The following is an 18939-nucleotide window of genomic DNA, read 5'->3' as shown; positions in this document are numbered from 1 at the left end:
TCCAAAAAATATTAAAAACATTGACTGAATGAACGAGAAAATTAAAAAATATATATATATTTGTATAATATAAATAATAAATGGAATGAATAGTGAAAAGCTCTATGAAGAGAATTTTATCATTTTTTGTAATTAATAAAACATTATTGAGTGAAGAGAAGATAATTTAAAAATATATATTTGTATAATATAAATAATAAATGGAATGAATAGTGAAAAGCTCTATGAAGAGAATTTTATCATTTTTTGTAATTAATAAAACATTATTGAGTGAAGAGAAAGATAATTTAAAAATTTTTTACTAAATCATATTATTAGGTTATTTGTCATGATCCGATACCTTTATCATGACTTTTACAGCGTTATTCCGACTATTTTCTTTGGCAACAGTGTAAGCTTCAAGACTTTCTGAGAAATTAAACATGTGGGTTATCATGATTTTGCGAATTTCTTCCTTATTTCGGCAATTATGTAAAAGAGAAATGGTCTGGGGAAAGCTGTAACAATAAATTTATACATTAAAATTTATTGTTACTTGATTTCATTTTACATAATGATTAATATCGAAAATTAGAAAATAATTTTAGTTAATACCAGATATAAATACTATTTAAAACAGGCTCAACAAAGTATTAAACACATATCATGACATGTCATGTCTAATATTATTGAAAATTTTAGATTTCAAAAATATATATAAATGCAAATTTCCCACTAATAAAATAAGAAAAATCTTATATCAATGATAATGTATTACTCTCATAGTTAGAGCGAATTCGCGGCGAAATATATAAATATAATTAATTGGCCACGAATTAGTGCAAATGTGAAAGGGTTAGTCGCTGGTACTGGATTATGTTTGAGTGTGTTACATTTAATTTTTTTTTATCTTTGAGACAAAAAAAATAAGTTTTTTTTATTGGTTGATTTGTAACATTTTTATAAAACAAAATTAATAATAAAAAGGAATATACCAATTAGCGTATCGAAAAATGCCCAGGATATCGATTTGCTTGACGATAATGTTAGCAACTTTGATTTTGGTGGGATGAAACGAAAAGCCTATGCATATCAGCTTTCCTCCAGGTTTAGTCACCTTGTTTATAATCAACATAAAAAAATATAAAGATAAAGTAATATTGGTGATGTATTTGCCAATTTTTGTTTAAATCTTTTGATATAGTTAAAATAATAATTTATAAAATCATTTGAATAGATAGATAAAGTAATATTGGTGATGTATTTGCCAATTTTTGTTAATCTTTTGATATAGTCAAAATAATAATTTATAAAATCATTTAAATAGATGGATAGTGGTTAATTTTATATTAAAACAAAAATGTTTAACAAAAAAATAATCAAGATATTAATTTATAAAATATTATCATTAAATAGATGGTGATAAACTTAGATGTAAATATTAATTAAATTAATGTATAATTAAACTTTTATATATCTAAAAAAAGAAGAAATATTAACATATGTCTTTTACAAGCATTTCATATTGTAATATTTAAAATAAAATTCTTAAATAATTTATAATGGAAGTTAACACATAGTATATGGCCAGAACATACCATGTTTTGACTGGCTGAAAATCAACTAATATAGATGAGCTTTGATTTAAATTTTATTTTAAAGATTAAGAATTGGGCTACACATTGATAAAAAATTTGTTTGGTTAAATCCAAATCTTAATGCCATTTTTTGAAAAACAAAAACATAGCCATTCATGTCACATTTCCCCTATATATAATATATTGTGAAAAAGAAAAAAACAATAACCGAAAACCCCCAAATCAGAACCTTTTTAAAATAATTGATATGCGTGAGAGAAAAAAGAGAATCATTTTTTTTTAATTCATTTTTTGCTTCGAAAATGAAAATTCTGTCTGCACATAAAATTCTCATAATTCTTTTCTCTTTAATTCCTTCTGTTTTATTTCTTTCTCCTACTTCTATTGAACGAAATTATCGCTAAATAAAAATATTATATATATAAACTTTGAGAGCCAATTCTATCCCGCTTTCAGAACCAGTTGCTTCAAAGGTGACATCTGGTCTATCATGTTTTTCGAAAAAAGTTTCAAATCGGTTTTTATTAGGGTCATTGGCGTCTTTATCAGCGAATGTGAGGTTAAAAGTATCCGGGGAAGAAGGTATTATCTGCAATGTGTGATCAGCTCCCAAAAGTTTAGCAGCTTTAAGCCTATTTTCCAGCATATCTTAACGGTTTTAACCAGGATTTAATTGAAATAAATAAATTATCTAGCCTAAATTAAACTTTGACATGTCAAAAATTTATGATATAAAATATTAAATTTTTTTTAAAAATCGTAATATAACTTATAAGATGAAATGTTCTAATTGGAAGGTCCAAAATGATAAGAATTTGAGGCTTTTCTTGACCATTAAAATCTCAAAAAATATTTGATAAAACAACAAAATTGAAAAAAAATAATTATATTTAAGCTTTTACTTTATTTTTAATGTTTGCCTACACTTATTTTAAAGGAAATATGAACTAACTAGATTTTAAAAGCTAGGATGATATTTTAATAAGTCTAAATTTATATGGAAAAGATAGAATTAAAAATTTTCCATCAAAAAAGATTACTTATTGTTTAAAAAAGTATCCCATTTCCCATAAAAACAATATTTTGGGGGTTTGAAAAAAAATTAATAATATCAATAATAAAGCTGAACAAAAAGAAAAATTTTTGCACGTGTTCATGAGCAGGGTTGCCAGATCTTATATAGGTCAACGGCTCAATCTGAGCCTATTTTTTAAAACGTCTAAAGTCAATATTTTAACCAGAAAATTATTATGCAAGCCTGAAAATTTTGCTCATACATGGCACAAGGGTTTGGACATCTTTTAACGAAATCTCGAAACTTAGGCAATATTCTTCTAGCTAAAATATTTTAACCGTTTTTAAAAATCGGCTCAAATCAAGCCAATTAACAACATTATCCAGGGCTGCCAAAATGACTAGTATACTACTACAATTTTATTAAAAAGTCGAAATCTATAAACACTTAATTCAACAACCACATTTATAAAATTCCCAAAATATACCACAAAATTTCCCACATTCTAATTTTTTTCAGTTTTGGAAAATTATAAAAATATAATCGATTTTAAAATCAAAATTTTCTATTACCTCTTTCTACTTGATCCCCCTTGTTCTTAAATTTGTCAGGTTTTATTTGATAACCAATAAAAGACGAGATCTTATATAATTAGCGGCCATATTATATTGGCTAATTTGTATAAATTTTAAAATGAGAAAACGATCATTATTAAAAACATTTTTAAAGAGCTATGTTTTTATAAATATTTAAAAAATAAATCCATAATTAGTATTATTTTTTTTTAAATTATGAATTTACAATGGAGCGCATGGCTTTCAAAACAATTATGAGACCTAATTACATATGTTGAAATTGTATTGGTTTAAAAATGATAAACCCAGGGGGAAACTGATTGCATAACGAAATAAATCGTCATCTATTTTTCTATTATTAGTTGATTATTTATGATGGAAAAAGAGTTTACGAAAATCTTCCACATTGAAATAATTTTACCTGACAACCCTGTAAGAGTCTCTAAAATTAAAAAGAAGTATAAATATTGGAGACATCTTTTTTTTAAAAAAACCTGTTATATACACCTTGGAAGCTCCCATGTTTATAGCACAAATGAGGCAGCAAAGGCCGATAGGCCCCGCTCCGGATATCAAAACAGTACCGCCGAATGGCATACGAGAACGCAATAAGGCAAAATAGCCTACGGCCATAGGCTCCACCAAAGCTGCCATCTGCATATTCATTTCAGCGGGAATCCTAAAATTTCGTTTAAAAAAAAAATTTTTTTACTAATTTATTTTTCTTTTCATTTTATAATTATTTATTTTATTCTCGATTTATAAATTTATTTTATTATTTCTTTCTACATGACTTATCGTGCAATTTATGGTTAAACTCCATCGTTGGCGATATTACCCTACATTTTGATAACGGTGTATAAGGAATTATTAGGCTTCAATTATAGTAACCGACAAATGGTAAGATTACGCAATCAGAAGGAAGGGAATAAAGGGTGTGAGCCTAAATTAGGTTCAGACTTTAACAGAAATTATGCTTACAGAAACTTAATCAGAACCGATCCGACTTTCTGAGAGTTGTCCCAACCCGCCCCTAGTTTATATTAAACCGGGCTTGAAGAGTTGTCCATATATCGGTTCTTGTTTGGTCTATGGTTTCAAAATACCTGTCTCCTGAAACTGGTAAAGCCTTAACCAAAACCAGTGGTCCCTACAACGGGAGAGGGGATACTTTTTTTGAAAAAAATAATTTTAATTTCATTTATTGTTTTACTAAACCCATCCTGTAACAAAGATATTTCCTGTCTTTTCATATTTCAAAATATGCCCAATATTAAAAATTGCACATAGCATAATTTAAGTGGACAGACCATATTAGAAAAAGACATGGAAATTTAACGATATTTTAAAAAAAAGCTTTTAGTAGCTTTTAAAGACATTACACAGAATTGGAATTAACAGCGGGTTGATTTTTTTTATATTAAATATATAATTGTCTATACCAATCTTAAAGGGTATTAAGACACTATGTAAGAAAAAAGAAGTAAAAATTGGTAATTCAATGGTGTTTTTACAATAAATATTTTTATTAATATAATTGTTTGTTAAAGGTTTACTAATAAAGAAGATGTGTTAGGAGAAAGTATAGTATCTATGATCATTAAATTGATGAACATGAAGGTAGTTAATTACTCTTTTTTTAAATATCTATTCTACAATATTTTTTATAGGAAGACATAGAACAAGAACAACCTATTATTTATCTACTGATAATAAATATTAATTTGTTTTTGTCAAATTCTAATGAATACAACAGGAAGAACTTACACACCATTAATCTCAGTATGGAACAAGAACGAGCTTAAGAACCATAACAAAATTTTTTTAACATCACATAAAAGAAAAACCATAAAGGATTATTTTTAAGTATACAACATTTAAAAAAATTTTTTATATATATTTATTTATAGGCAAAATATATTTCAAAAGAAACTTCACACACTTTTGCTAAATAAAAAATTCAAGAAAAACAAGTAATGTTTATTAGTAAATTTATGTTATTTCTTTTAAATTTATTATCTGTCAATGATAAACATACAGAAGAGAACGCCAATCAAGGAGAAATGCAGTCTGAATCAGGCGTTGTGGGATTGAGAATTATGTAATGAGCTATTAAGATCTAACAACAAACGTAGTTAAACACAGATTTAATGTTATATATAATGAATTCCATGACAAATCAACAAAAAAAATACTATTTTCAACCTGACCCTCTCAGATTTTTCCAAAATTTTTACTAACATTTTAGCCTCTAATCCAAACAGAGGTTGAGATACGGGCTTCTCTTCTAAAGGTAGAAAGGGCATTTTGGGCAAAATACTCTCTCTTTAATTTTAAATATTTTGGATATAATTGAGTTAATAGCGTCATTTAAATTTCTTTATAAAGCCTAATAGTAGGCCTTTAAAGTTATATGTTGAAAAAATTTTTGTAGTCAAAAACCGGAAATGATCACAAAACCAAATCAGTATTTTTTTTCTATCAATTTCTTATGCATAAATATAGGATTAATGAATAAATGAGCAAATTTTCAAGTTGGGCCGACCTCAAGTTTATGAGATATGGCATTTTAATTATTAACTATTGCAAATATTCTTAATAAATATATGATATTAATCATTATATTATAAAATAAAAAGCTATTTAATATTTTATGTTTTATAAAAGAATAGTTATTTATGATCTGGAAACTTTTCTTCATAAAAATAACTAAAAAATAGAAATTAATTTTTGACCATAATTTACTGAAAACAAAATTTAATTTTTATATATTGTAAATTTAATACAATAATGAAGATAATTTAACCTTTATCTTAATTTTCCTTAAGTGACATAGAGCATGAAACTTTTCTATTCCGGGAAAGGGTTTGACTTTAAACAAGATATTTTTTTCATTGATATTTGCTTTTTAAAAATTAATTGAATCTAAGATTTCTTATTTTAAATCGCCATTAAAAAATCCAGGCCGGGCCGGAAAATATAAAACACGGGGCGAGCCAAAAAATTTTTTTAAAAAATCCAGGCTGGGCTATGATTTCCGGTTATTAACATTTATAATTTTTTATTATATAACTTTAAAAGTTTCCCATTAGGCTATATAAAAAAGTCAAGTGACGCTTCTAGCTTAATTGTATCCAAAGATATTTAAAATTAAATGAAAATAAATTTCCCCAAAATATACCATTCTTTAGATGTCTAGACTCTAGAGGCCCGTGTATCAGCCGCTGTTTGGAGTTGGAGGCTAAAATTTTATTTTTTCTTTGCAAACTCTAGTAAAAATTTTAGAAAAATCTGAGGGGGGTTGAAACTTAGGTTGATTTGCCATGGAATTAACCATATATGAATATATATTATACTTTTTATTCGTTTGGATTATATTCTACTTATTTTTTTAAGCATTTATATCTAGAATTAGGGTCTCCCCAACCCAAACATTATTTATTCCCCAAAGATAGTAATAATAGTAAAAGATCTTTTAATGAAAGTTTAAACTAATATGGACAATAGCAAAATTATTAGAAATTGGATTACCTACAGTATCAAAATCAATAAAGTGTTTTGTTTAACGTGTCTCTTAATTGGGAGTCCATACTCAAATTCAAATTTGGCACCTGAGATGGTCTAGATAAATGATAAATCGTGATATTATTGTGCATGAATCTTCACAGGCACATATGATGGCCGATTATGGAAAACTTCTCCACAACAAAAATTTCGTATTAAAATTTCTACTACTCAAGAAAATGCGTGAATTATCATATGAATAATAAGTCTTGGTTATTTGATATCTCGTCTGAGGGAACACACAACAATAAGACAATATGATAGGTCTTAAGACAATATGATAGGTCTTAGACAATATGATAGGTCTTAGTAAACTTATGGCAGTATCGCAACATGTCCTAAAATTGTATATATACAAAAAGAAGAAAATACAAAAGGGATTAAAATCTAAATTATATTCTAATCTATCGCCGTATAATAATAATTTGATTAAGACCCTGCTTTAATATTAGTACAATGTTACATCAAGTTCCTGATTTAAAATTTTTACGAAATTGTCCGTCCTTTAAAAAATATGCATATCATAAATGCTTCATTAAACCCCTGATTGGCTGGTAAATAATCGAATGTCGGAAGACTTATGGAATTATAATAGCCGAAGAGCTCAGACTCTAAATGAGCAATTGAAAATGATTTACGTATGGGATAATTTCAGCCGATAAACTCTGACTAAAAATGAACCATTGAAATTTTTTTTTTAAATTATATGTAATAATAATTTTTTTTAATGTTAATACGCGGCCTTTAAAGAGTGGGCGTGTCGTAGATTTACATTTATTTAATATCATAAGCGAATCAAATAAATTATGCGTGTCGTAGATGTATATTATGTCATATGCCAATCAAATAATTTATACTAGGGTTTAAAAGATTGTTATATTATGTATCTGTTATAAATTCTGCCATGTATTTTATTCTATTTTTTTACTATTAAATTTTATTAATTTTTTAATATACATATAATCATATTCCAATCATTCATTCTATAAAAACAGAATTGGGACTACAAGTTCCTAACAAATATTCATGTATTTAATTGATATTAAGGTGATTACATGTTTTAAAAGGGAGAAAATGGGAAATTTCAAAAGAAATAATATTTTTTGTCTAATAATTTTAAAATAAATAGAATATAATATTTTAAAAAAATTTTAATGTTGTAATTGAAAATAATCCTTCGTGGTTTTGCTTGCGTTATTAAAAAATTTGGTTGTGGTTCTTCAGCTTCAGCTTGTTTCTTACTCAGATTAATGCGTGTAAGTTCTTTTTCTTCCTGTTGTACTCAATTAGACTTATCAGACGTCCTCTTATGAGATGTCTAAAAATATGTCGGTTATCTATTTTTATTTTCCTTTAATTTGTCCTCTTCTCTTCCACAAGTAAAAGCGATATATAAACAAATATTAAAAATGGATAGAATAATCCTTGGATGCAATAAAAAATAATTTATTATTAAATGTATATATATATTTTGATCTTTGGTCAAATTTATAAAATGTTTCCAGATTTTTTGAAAAATAAAATGGTGTAGGATAGAATATTAAAAAAAACTTCCTATTCACGACCAAATATTTCTGATATTCCAATCCTTGAACGACATAACGAACTACAACTACTAATTATAGTAAGTTTTATTTTTGCTATAACGACTCATAAGACTATCGTTAAAAAAATATTTTCTTTAATCGAGAGTAAATTAACAAATGAGAGGAATGGATTATCCGTGGACTCTTATAAGAGCAATTATATGCCAACAATATAATTTTAAATCGATACTTTTTATGCTAAAATTTTTATAAATTTTTAAAGAAAAGGCGAAAATATCTGCAAATGAAAAAATATGGAATAAAAATAATATAATTTGTAAGTCATATGGTTTTTTCGATTTTAATTATAACTATTAATGTTATTGCTATATAAATGCAATGATTGCTTAAAAATCAATTAAATTTTTTTAAATACATTTAAATGCTCTATTAAAGTATCTTTAAAAAAAATATGTCCTCTATTCCGTTAAACAGAATCTAGCAACCCTATAATCAACTCTTTAGTTTTAGTATAAATAATTATATATTTAATATATAAAAAATTGCCTTGCTGTTATTCCATTCTGTGATCTTTAAAAGCTACTATTTCAAAAAGCTTTTCTTTTATATCCTTAAAATATAGATCATCATGTATTTTTCTATCGTCCATTTCTCATCTCTTAAACTATACCATGTGCAATTTTTGTATTTTTGGGCATATTTTGAAATTGGAAAAATAATTTTATGAGAAGACAGGAAATATCTTGATTATGGATGGGTGTAGTAAAACAATAAATGAAATAATAAAATTATTTTTTAAAAAAAAGTATTCCCTTCCAAATTTTAAAAAACAGTTGCTGTACCCCCCCCCCTTTTTATGTTGCAGGAGCCATTGTCTTGACTATTGAGACCATTTTGCTGTAAACTTTTAAGTTACTTGTAATTTATATAAAAAATTATGAATAAACTATATTAGGTTTATAGTTCATGAGACTTATTTTTAAAATTCACAAGGTAACTTTTCTACCCATGGATCCAAGCCCAACTTAAACCTTTAAACTGGCATTAACCGTTATTTATCTTATCGAACCTGAAATGCTTGTAAACAAATTTGAACCTCGTGATTTCATGCTTATAAAATAATATGAAATTTATTGCTATACAAGTATACAGCGAAAATTGCAATTTCTTATCTCCGAATTGATTCAAAAATTATTAACATTAAAAAGGACTATTTTTTGTGTTAATTGTTTTCTATTTATTATTTGTTTCGATTCAAAGTTCCCTAAAATCGTATTTCTATTTTATTTTAAACAACACTTTATTAACACAAAAAATAATCCATTTTTCGAATTTTTTTCATCATCCTCATTTAATTCATAAATTTTGGTATATTGCTATTTTACAACATTTTTTTAAAAAAATAATTTCCTTTTTTCATATTTAAATTTTTAAAAAGATGCCAAGTAATATCTAAATTGGGGTCCAGAGATCCCCATCTAATCTTTCGTGTGATTTATTCAACTGTGCTATGAAGGGTTAAGAAGGCGATATTTTAAAATGACGCGCGAGATCAATATAAACAAGTTAACTAAAAATGGCTGAATAAAATTAATGGCGTTTTTATATTTTAATTTGTATTTTTAATAATTGAAGGACACCGGCTTAAATTTTTTTGGCAAAAGTAATTATTTGCCATTTTTATTTGTACAAATCAATAAAACTTGTAAATTTTACATATGATTAAAGTTATCTCTTTAATAGTAAGCCAAGAAGATTTTCTTTTTTGTTATAATTTAGATTTCTTTCAAGATTTTTCATGCTCATATACCCTCACTAGCTTGCATAATAGGGCGCACAAATTGAACGTTTCAACGTAGCGTTTCAAAACGCAAATTAAAAAACGGTTAATTTTATTTTTCTTAATATGAAACGTCTAAATTTAAAACAAAACAATAAATGCTGTCCAATTTAAACGAATACATTTAAAATGCATTATTTGCGTTTTAAAACGCTGCGTTGAAACGTTCAATTTGTGTGCACTATAAGAAATGTGTGGAAAAGGAAGGAGAATTCCCTGATACGGGATTAAAACCCCGAAAATTCAGATTTATTACCCCTCCCCCTTTAACCTATTACGTCTAATAATGCTAAAAAAATAATATATAGCTGATTTTTTTTAAAAAACAACGAAATCTAAGTTTTTAGCAACTACTGCCCATTACATCACTAGGATGCTTTAAATTTTTACAAAGAATTGAGTATTTATGTTAAAAATTTCGATTCTTAAGTTTGAATCGATGACATTCGCTGATGAATCATTCATTAAAAGAGTATGTACATTGAAGTCAGCTAGTCAGGGTGTCGAACCAATAGACAACTGTTCAATTCTATTCCGGTTATTTTCAAATATTTATATTGGTTCGTTCCAGTTAACAAATTCATATAGGGAAATATGAACTGATTTAAACTCGTTCGAAAGTAATTTATCATTTTTTGGTTCTCTATTTTACAAATTTTTAAAATAACGATTATGGTGCGAAAAATTATATCGCCTGCGAGGTTCAGTTGGACATTTTGACTATAGTAGACGCCATCACTTCATCTAAATGTCTTTCAATGGTGGACTTCAATATAAGTATAATTTTTGCATTTTAATGATTAAATAGCCAGTCTAGATTAGTATTAGCGTGATTGGTTGGAATATAATATTATTCATACAGATTACGTCATTGTGTGAAATGCTCAATTCGAATACATAATATGTATCACTCTCGAGAGAGTTTGAGTTATCACTTAGATATTTTCAGGCCACAAAAACAACTAACTGTTGTGCTTAAAAAAGTAGAACAGCTTTAAAAAAACTTATATAATTTTGCAAACTTGTGGCAGAAATCTGAAGGATGGGCGAAATAACGTCTCAAGGTACCATCATAAGGAGGAGTGGCGTGAAATTTAACAAGAGGGCACAAATTATAAGTTCCGGCCTTGCACAAGGAGCAATGTCTACAAGGCACACCTGGTTCTATACATACTCTATCGCCTATTATTTTTAAATAATGAAAGATGTTAGGGTTAGGAAAAAATTAGATGAGGCTTTATATAATGTTTTTCATGTATCATTTTTTCTAATTCTTTTTGGTAGAATGCATTTATTTTTTAAATTAAGATAAAAACCCAATAGTTTTTTGAAAATGAACCTAAATTTTAGATATTTTTATAAAATATGGTGGGTTACTTAATTTAATTAAAGTATTGGTGGTAAATATTTTCATTAGGGGTGAAAGAGTGAGGTCAAATATTTTACCAAGATATTCATGGGAATTCAAAAATTTATTAGTTTGATGTATAAAAGATTAAACAAAAGAATATTAGAATTTTAAGTAAAATTTGATCAAAAATCTTGTTTTAGTTAGCATAGACAAAAATTTTTTAACTATCTCTTTTTATTTTTAGAGCATTTCAAACAAAGGGCTGGTATGATGAAAAATTATTTTTAAAGCAATATAATTAAAATAAATTTTTTTAAAAAATGATGTTTCTGTTATTTTAACTAATCTATATAAGTCATTATTTTTGGTCTCCAAACCCTGAACCCACTTGAACTCATACCAGGTTCAGAAATTTTTCACTCCAAACCCTTTTTTTAGAAGGAGGGTTCACAGCCCTGTTTCAAAGTCTGTTAAAGTGCAAATTAATGAGACCATATACCATAAAAAAATTAATTAAAATAGAAAAAACAAATCATTTAAAATGTCAGATTTGAGTGGATATTGAATTGGAGAATAACAGAAATATCATGCAATAATTTTGTTAATTTTACAAGTCCAGACCTATGGAAATTTTTGAAATAGCCCAGCTTACCTATAAAATATTTGTGTATAAAATTTTCTAGCCCAGCCATTAATAATTTTTTTATGTTGAAATGGCATAAATTTTCTAATTATAATCTTTAAACATAAAATATTTTGCATAAATTGTCCAGGTCAGCCCAAAATAAATTTTATACTTGGCCTGATTACAAAAAATTTATTAACAAAATTTAGGAGGTATATTTTTCTATTTGAAAAAACAATATTTGAAAATTGTCAGCTGACTTTTAATTTCACTCTTATGATAATCATAGATTTAAAGAAAAATACTTTAAATATTTTATTGTATGATAAATAAATTAGAGTCATCATTGCTGGCACTTATACACCCCACTCCCATCCCAAGCTAATGGCCATATTACACCCTATTAACCCAATAATGTTGAACATAATTTTTCCCTCCATGGAAGAATGCCTGTTTCATAGCCCAGGAGCTGCAAAAGATTTTTTTATCCTAGCACATAAAATTTTTGGCACCAAAAATTATTTTAGACAATTTGCCTGGCCTGATTCATTGTTATTTTTAGCAAGAAAAATCCCAAACATGCATATTTCAAGGTTTAAAAATATATGGATATCTTAATTTCAAGAGATTTAAAATGCATATATACTCAATCAAACTCAAATAAAGTATAAATTCTATTACCAATCTGCAATGGATTTACTAATTGTGATCCCAATTTGCAAACAACCCCACTTGTTTCATGGCCCATGATCATAGGTTTATTTAAAACAAAATCTCCAATCCTACCTTCTTGCCAATAATGCACATCAGATCCACAAATGCCTACATATGCTGTCTCTATTAAAACTTCTTTTTTATTCATAGGAAAAGCAGAATTTATATTTGATTAAATTAAATGGATTACCATTTTCTCCTGGTTCCGGAATATCACGTTCTTCCTATATTAAAATGTGTATAAAGACTTGTAATGTAATTTTACAATGATTAAATCGTGAACTTTTTTTAGAACCAATGCTTGCATTGATAAAAAATGGTTGTGGGCCTATATATCCACAGCTGATTTCGCGTCATAATAGAGAAGGATGGTGGATACAAACATGAAATACCAAACCAAATTTATATAAAATTTAAATAATAATTTATGCAACATTTAAATACTAATATAAAGGTAATATTTAATTAGATATAAAGTAAAACATAATTTTAAAAAATTTAATAATTTAAATATAATATTTAACTAATAGGTTTAGAAAAATATATTAAAATTATATGAAATATTGACGTGAATGGTATTATTACAAAACCGAGTCAAACGTATAGACCCATTTCATAAATAATTTTATAAATAGTAAATTGAACGGAAATTTGACAGTTTATATTTTAGTACCTAGTGCATTGAAATATTTGCAATCGGTTAGAGCCATTAGATAGGTTGAGCAGCATCGGGGATATTTATATCGAAAATACAGGATACTCTTTTTAAACTTTTTTAAAAAATCATAAATCTTGAGTCTGCGATACAATTTTTTTAAATATCTGTATATTTTAATCAATTTAGCATTCAAAAAGATAACATATACTTTCATAATTTATACAAATTAATTTGATCAAATAGCCTAAAATTAGATTTAATGGTATTTTAAAATTAAATAGTTAATTTAATTTAAATATTGTTATTCCGATTGATTTTATTAATTACCGTTAATTATGTTTGATGCCATTTATGAATCTTGAAACTCTCGTAAAATTTCCCAGGGAAACAATATCCTCGGAAAAGTATGAAATTGTAAAAATAAAGAAATTATTTTTACCAAAGCTGACACTATAAATTGAATTTGAGATTATTAAAACCCAAATTTATTATCAACTTTTTCTTATCTTGTTTTTTTTTTGAAAAAGATGTTTTAAACAACACGTATTAAAAATTGTCCATGGATACCTGAATTCATGTTTTCATTTGAGAAAAAATTATCCATTCTTTATCAAAATTGGGAACATAATTATTATGCTTAGCCTTGGTCTATAAATAACTCTTTTTAAAATACATAATATAAGATAGGTATAGAACAAATTATTTTAATCTATATTTTCAATAATTTTCCAGCAATGCTTTAATCATCCTCTATTTAGATGTATTATCTTATTTATTATTAAGAGATTATAGAAATATAAAAAATATATATCATTGATGTAAATTCACTAATAGTTATTCGTGCATTAAATGCATTTAAAATTAGGTTTACGCTTTATGTCTGTTAATGTACTTTATGATGATTGATAAGACAATTAATTTGCAAACCATAAAATGGCGCTACAGCTGACTCCTTTGTATTTTACTTTTAATTAATGAATTGTCAATTAAATATATACATCATTGACGTTAATATTTTAATTATAACATCATATATATTATTTAAGTCAAAAAGTGACTTAAATATAAATTTAAATATTAACTTATAAAATATTGATAAGTTAACTTATTAATTTTAAAAAATTTAATTATATTGAGTAATAAAATATTAATAAATTAAAATATTTGTTCTCTAATATAAATAAATCAAACAAGCAATGTTATTTCTATTTCTATTACAATTACAATTATATTAGTATTTTAGATTTGTATGTAAATATGAGAAAATTTAAACAATAAGTTATTAAGATGTTTAATCTTCCTATATATTTTGACTGATTATAATTTGAGTGCAAATAATTAGTATATATATAGTAAAATAAAATAAATTAAATTTATTTATTACCAAATTGATTTATAATTTTTCATTCAATTGAAATTTTATAAGACGAGAAAATGTTGTTTATAAAATGTGGAAGTTTTTTATGTTTTCAAAAATTATTCTTTTTTCAAAAAGAATTAATTTATATTATAATTATACAATTGCAATATTCATAAAAAAAAACAATTTTAAATATTAAAGTTCATGTGATTCACTGGAAATTTACCCCTAATAATTTATAATATATTCACATTCACGCCGTGACCAATTGTGTCACGCATAATTTTGCGACCCGCGCCCACTTTTAGTTTTATAGATGATTATCTAATAAAATGAATCCTTCATATCAAGTTTTAAATTCTGAAATTAATAGGCCTTCAGCTCTGACTAAAATTTAGATAAATATTTAAGTTTTTAACATCAAGATTTAATAAATCCTCCGAATAATTTGTATATAATAGTTTTGGTAAATTGGATAAACTCATTTAATGTAACACAAATGGTTCATTTATTTGAATAATAAATGTATCCAAAAGTGGAATAACAACGGTTATTTTAAAGTAATAGTCCACGTTAAAGAAATCATTTGTTTCTGTTTATCAAGTTTGCGAATCTCATTATCATATAATTTCGCTGTTGCCTCAGCAATCACTTAAATCGTATAAATCTGCCGATAATATCTTATAGTTTTCTAAGTTATAATAATAATCGCGATTCTCATAAAACTATATCCATATCATAATTTTGAAAAACGTTTCATAAAATTGTTCTGTAATGAAGTAATTTATTAGCAAATTCTAATAGAGAAAAAAAATCGGCTGTGAATCTATTAATCTATGCTTCAGATAAAGTGTCTCATTCAGGTCATTCTAATATTTCTCCAAGAGCATTTGATCTATAAATGCAGCAGCAGCCTAAAGTCGAGGGCTCCATCTTGTCGGGCATATTTTTTCTTCATGTAGCATGAAACAAATTATTATATTCAGAAAATTCTGTCTCTTTAGATATCTGTACATTTTATACATTCTAGAAATGTTGCATGATCATAGTTATTATAATAGAAAAGATAAATTAATTATTTTTTTGGTTGATAAAATTATATTGTATCCATCAATATTTAAGGTTTTAAAAAAATTCAAGAAAATATACATTCAATTTTCGTGGAGGGAAGAAATATTAAAATTAATCTTGCCTTTTAACTGAAATTTAAAATAGAATATAATATTTGAAATAAAAAACTTTACAATTCACAATTCCTAAAAACCTTTTATATTCAAAAAAATTTGCTATGGCTATACCTGCGTTGACCTCACCAACAGTTTTTATATCAGTAGTCACTAACACACTAGGTTCGAAAAAAAGGCTCTAATATAAAGACATCGGCATAAAAAGAAGGCTTACTACAAGTGATCCCAGCAAAAGATTTTACCTTTTCTTAAGTATTCACTCATCTTTAGGGTGAAATGTTTCCTTTTTTCAAAATGATTTTTGTATAAAATAAAACATTTTTTTTTTCATGTAATTATAATATAATATATATTTTTTATTATATAAATTTTATATTTTTTTTTGGCATGAAGAATGACTTACCTAGTGGTGTAAACATTTCTAAAAAAACGGAACGCGTTGGCATTCAACGTTCATTGACAAAAATAGAACGCGTTCACGTTTGTTCTAAATTTTATGATAAATTTTTTTTTAATTTAATTTAATATAAATAAATGTCTTATATTTTTTTAACACGATATATTTTTTGCTGATATAATATGTTATCAAAAGTTTATAGTAAATAATAATTTTTTTTATATGGTAAAATTAATAAAGGTAAAAAAAATATAAAAATATATTTTGCGAAAGAGGGTAAGGGATAAAAGAATGGAAACTAGGAAAGAGAAGGGAGAGAGAGAGCATAGACATAGGAGATTATTCAATGGAAGAGATGAAACTTAGGTAGTTAGAGCGAATGATGGCGGTAGCAAGTCTTTGTCGTAAGAAAAGGGACTCTTTAGGCTGATCGGTTTTTTCCCGAATCCGTTTGCCTAATTCTTTAAAAAAACTTAGAGCTTTGCTACCGAAGGTGGTAAGAGTAGAGCAGGCGATAGGTATGAATAAGAAAGAGGGGTCTATGGAACTATATTTGATAGTTTTACGAGTTTCTGCTATAGCGAGGGCGTCGACGTTGTGGTTGGATGGTGCATTTGGGTCTATGCAGGTGAAGTCCCAGACTAGTAACTGGCCCCTTGACCAAGGGATCAAAGACATTCCATCAGGACGTTTTCCGTCGGATCTAAAAATGCCGGTCGGTTCAAGTCTTGATGGAATGCCTGCGGATTTGAGAGCGCGCAATATGATGTCATTGCAATTGGTGTGCCGTGGAAAACGGCCTCGTCAAAAGCGGCAATGGAGGCAATGTCTGCCCTTGCGATCGACGCTGGTTTCGCAGTGTTTGCTTTGGTATGGTAGAACAATTTCGCAATTGAGCCGTAATCCAATGGCAAATCTTAGCTCGTCAGCGGTCAGCAATAAGTCGAGGTTGTTGGAGGGTATAGTTTCCAGAAACTCGTAACCCGATCCTTGGTTTAATTGGTGAAAGACTGTGAGATCGTCGTCATGAAGGCTCGATTTTAGGTAAGCGACGGAGCCTTCGTTGAGTGGAGTATCCCAGTCTCTCTGTAAACAGGAGGAGGGTCGAGGAGTGTTTGGGACAACGGAATTGTCCCAAATGGTCTGGGCTTCAGCTAATAATGGGTCAGGAAAGTGAGAAAGCTGGCTAATGTGTGAGTGAGATGAGAGGCGGGAGGCGATGAATCCACTGATGGAAAGAGTTAAAGGTGAGCGTAAGCCGATGCCTCCGAGCTTGCATGGAAGTGATGCTTGTAGCCATGAATTATGGTTGAAGCGAAGATTAAGGATCTCTTCGGCAAGAGATTTGACGGAAGTTTCAAAAGATTTTAGTGAGTCGGGAAATTTAAAGATTGAGGTGGATCGAAGAGCGTAAAGAATTTTAGGAATGTAGTAAAAGTTTTTGAGGAGAAAAAAAGCCTGATGGCGAGGGAGAAATTTAGAGATGTTTTTGAAATGAAGTAAGCTAGATGATGCGTTAGAGAAGAAGTGATTAATGGATTGCAAGCCACCGACAGGTGAGCCGAGATGAGTGAGGGATGATAGCTCGGTTGTAAGGAAGTTATGGGTGAATGGGATGGAACAATGAAGTGGACAGATCTCGGTTTTTTGTTCATTAAGTGAAAGTCCAATTGCGGCGGAATGTGTATTAATGATGGCGAGGGCCTTGACGACCTCGTGAGGGGAGCCGCAGAACATTCCGTCGTCGATGTACCAAGTGTGGAGTGGAAGATTGCAGTTGGTAGAAATGTTTTTGACCATTTCGTTGATTCCAATGCAGAAAAGTATCGAGCCTAGAGGATCGCCTTGCTGGATCCCTTCAGATGATGAAAGTAAGTAGTTGTTGAATTGGAGATGAGATGGCTTGGAATAGCAGGAGTGGAAAAATTGGGAGAAGGTGGGAAATGAGTGGTATATTTGTGGAAGAAAGTGGGAACGGCGAATGGAGTTGAAGGCGTTAGAAAAATCAATTTTGACGAGGATTTCGTCACTAGGGTTGGTTTGGAGATGGATGCGAGTAGCGTGTGTGGCTATTTCGCAACCTCCCTGGATGCCAATACCGAGTTGATGGGGTGCTAAAATTAAGGCTGCGTTGTCCTTAATTTTGGAAGCTATGAGTTTAGCAACGAGGCGACGGAATACGGTCCCGATCGCTATCGGCCGGATGTCCTTGTTCGGCTTTTCGAGTGCGATTAATTTAGCGCCGAACAGGAGTGGCCTGAGATTCGGGAACAGGTCCATGTGCAATTTTGTTGCAGAATGTTGTTAGATTCTGTAAGATAGGGACCTGGCTGACTATGAGGGGGGATGTAAGGTCCTGGAGGAAGATGGGGCGAAGCCCATCATACCCGGGCGAGGAGTGTGATGAAAGGATAGGATACTTTTGCGCACCTCGACGGGGGTGAAATTAGTGGGAAATATGTTGGGCGGAGGAGGAGGTATGAGGTCACCTCCAGGAGGGTGCTTAAGTTTAAGTTTGTTGTAGCTCTC

General features: G+C 28.2%; 1 protein-coding gene across 2 annotated transcripts; it reads right to left on the bottom strand.

The window, feature by feature from the left end:
* Positions 1 to 205: 205 nt before the first annotated feature.
* On the bottom strand, positions 206 to 13197 carry LOC135925727 (sorbitol dehydrogenase-like). Of its 2 annotated transcripts, XM_065461188.1 has the most exons (9): positions 13074 to 13197; positions 12999 to 13032; positions 12776 to 12943; positions 11141 to 11300; positions 3662 to 3846; positions 3589 to 3609; positions 2005 to 2225; positions 975 to 1096; positions 206 to 497 (listed from the first exon to the last, which is right to left on the bottom strand). In XM_065461188.1, the coding sequence occupies exons 1-9, from the start codon at positions 13113 to 13115 to the stop codon at positions 320 to 322; spliced, it is 1131 nt and encodes a 376-aa protein (XP_065317260.1). In that variant the 5' UTR covers positions 13116 to 13197; the 3' UTR covers positions 206 to 319. The 2 variants fall into 2 exon arrangements, with proteins under 2 accessions (XP_065317260.1, XP_065317261.1); XM_065461189.1 differs by lacking the exon at positions 3589 to 3609 and having other exon boundaries at positions 210 to 497.
* Positions 13198 to 18939: the final 5742 nt, after the last annotated feature.

This window comes from Gordionus sp. m RMFG-2023, chromosome 3 (genome assembly GCF_954871325.1).
Source record: "Gordionus sp. m RMFG-2023 chromosome 3, tfGorSpeb1-WG-v2, whole genome shotgun sequence".
In the NCBI taxonomy this organism is placed as follows: Eukaryota; Metazoa; Nematomorpha; class Gordioida; order Chordodea; family Parachordodidae; genus Gordionus; species Gordionus sp. m RMFG-2023.
The sequence above is the reverse complement of the archived record's forward strand: the minus strand, read 5'-3'. Positions and strand labels throughout refer to the sequence as shown.

What these genes read in the sequence shown, in the direction of transcription:
- LOC135925727 (XM_065461188.1), bottom strand. Translation starts at nt 13,115, where the DNA reads ATGCAAGCATTGGTTCTAAAAAAAGTTCACGATTTAATCATT. An exon ending in TCCGGAACCAGGAGAAAATG is followed by an intron (nt 12,944 to 12,998) that starts GTAATCCATTTA and finishes TGAATAAAAAAG; the next exon opens with AAGTTTTAATAGAGACAGCA. An exon ending in ATTTTTCGATACGCTAATTG is followed by an intron (nt 498 to 974) that starts GTATATTCCTTT and finishes TTATTGTTACAG; the next exon opens with CTTTCCCCAGACCATTTCTC.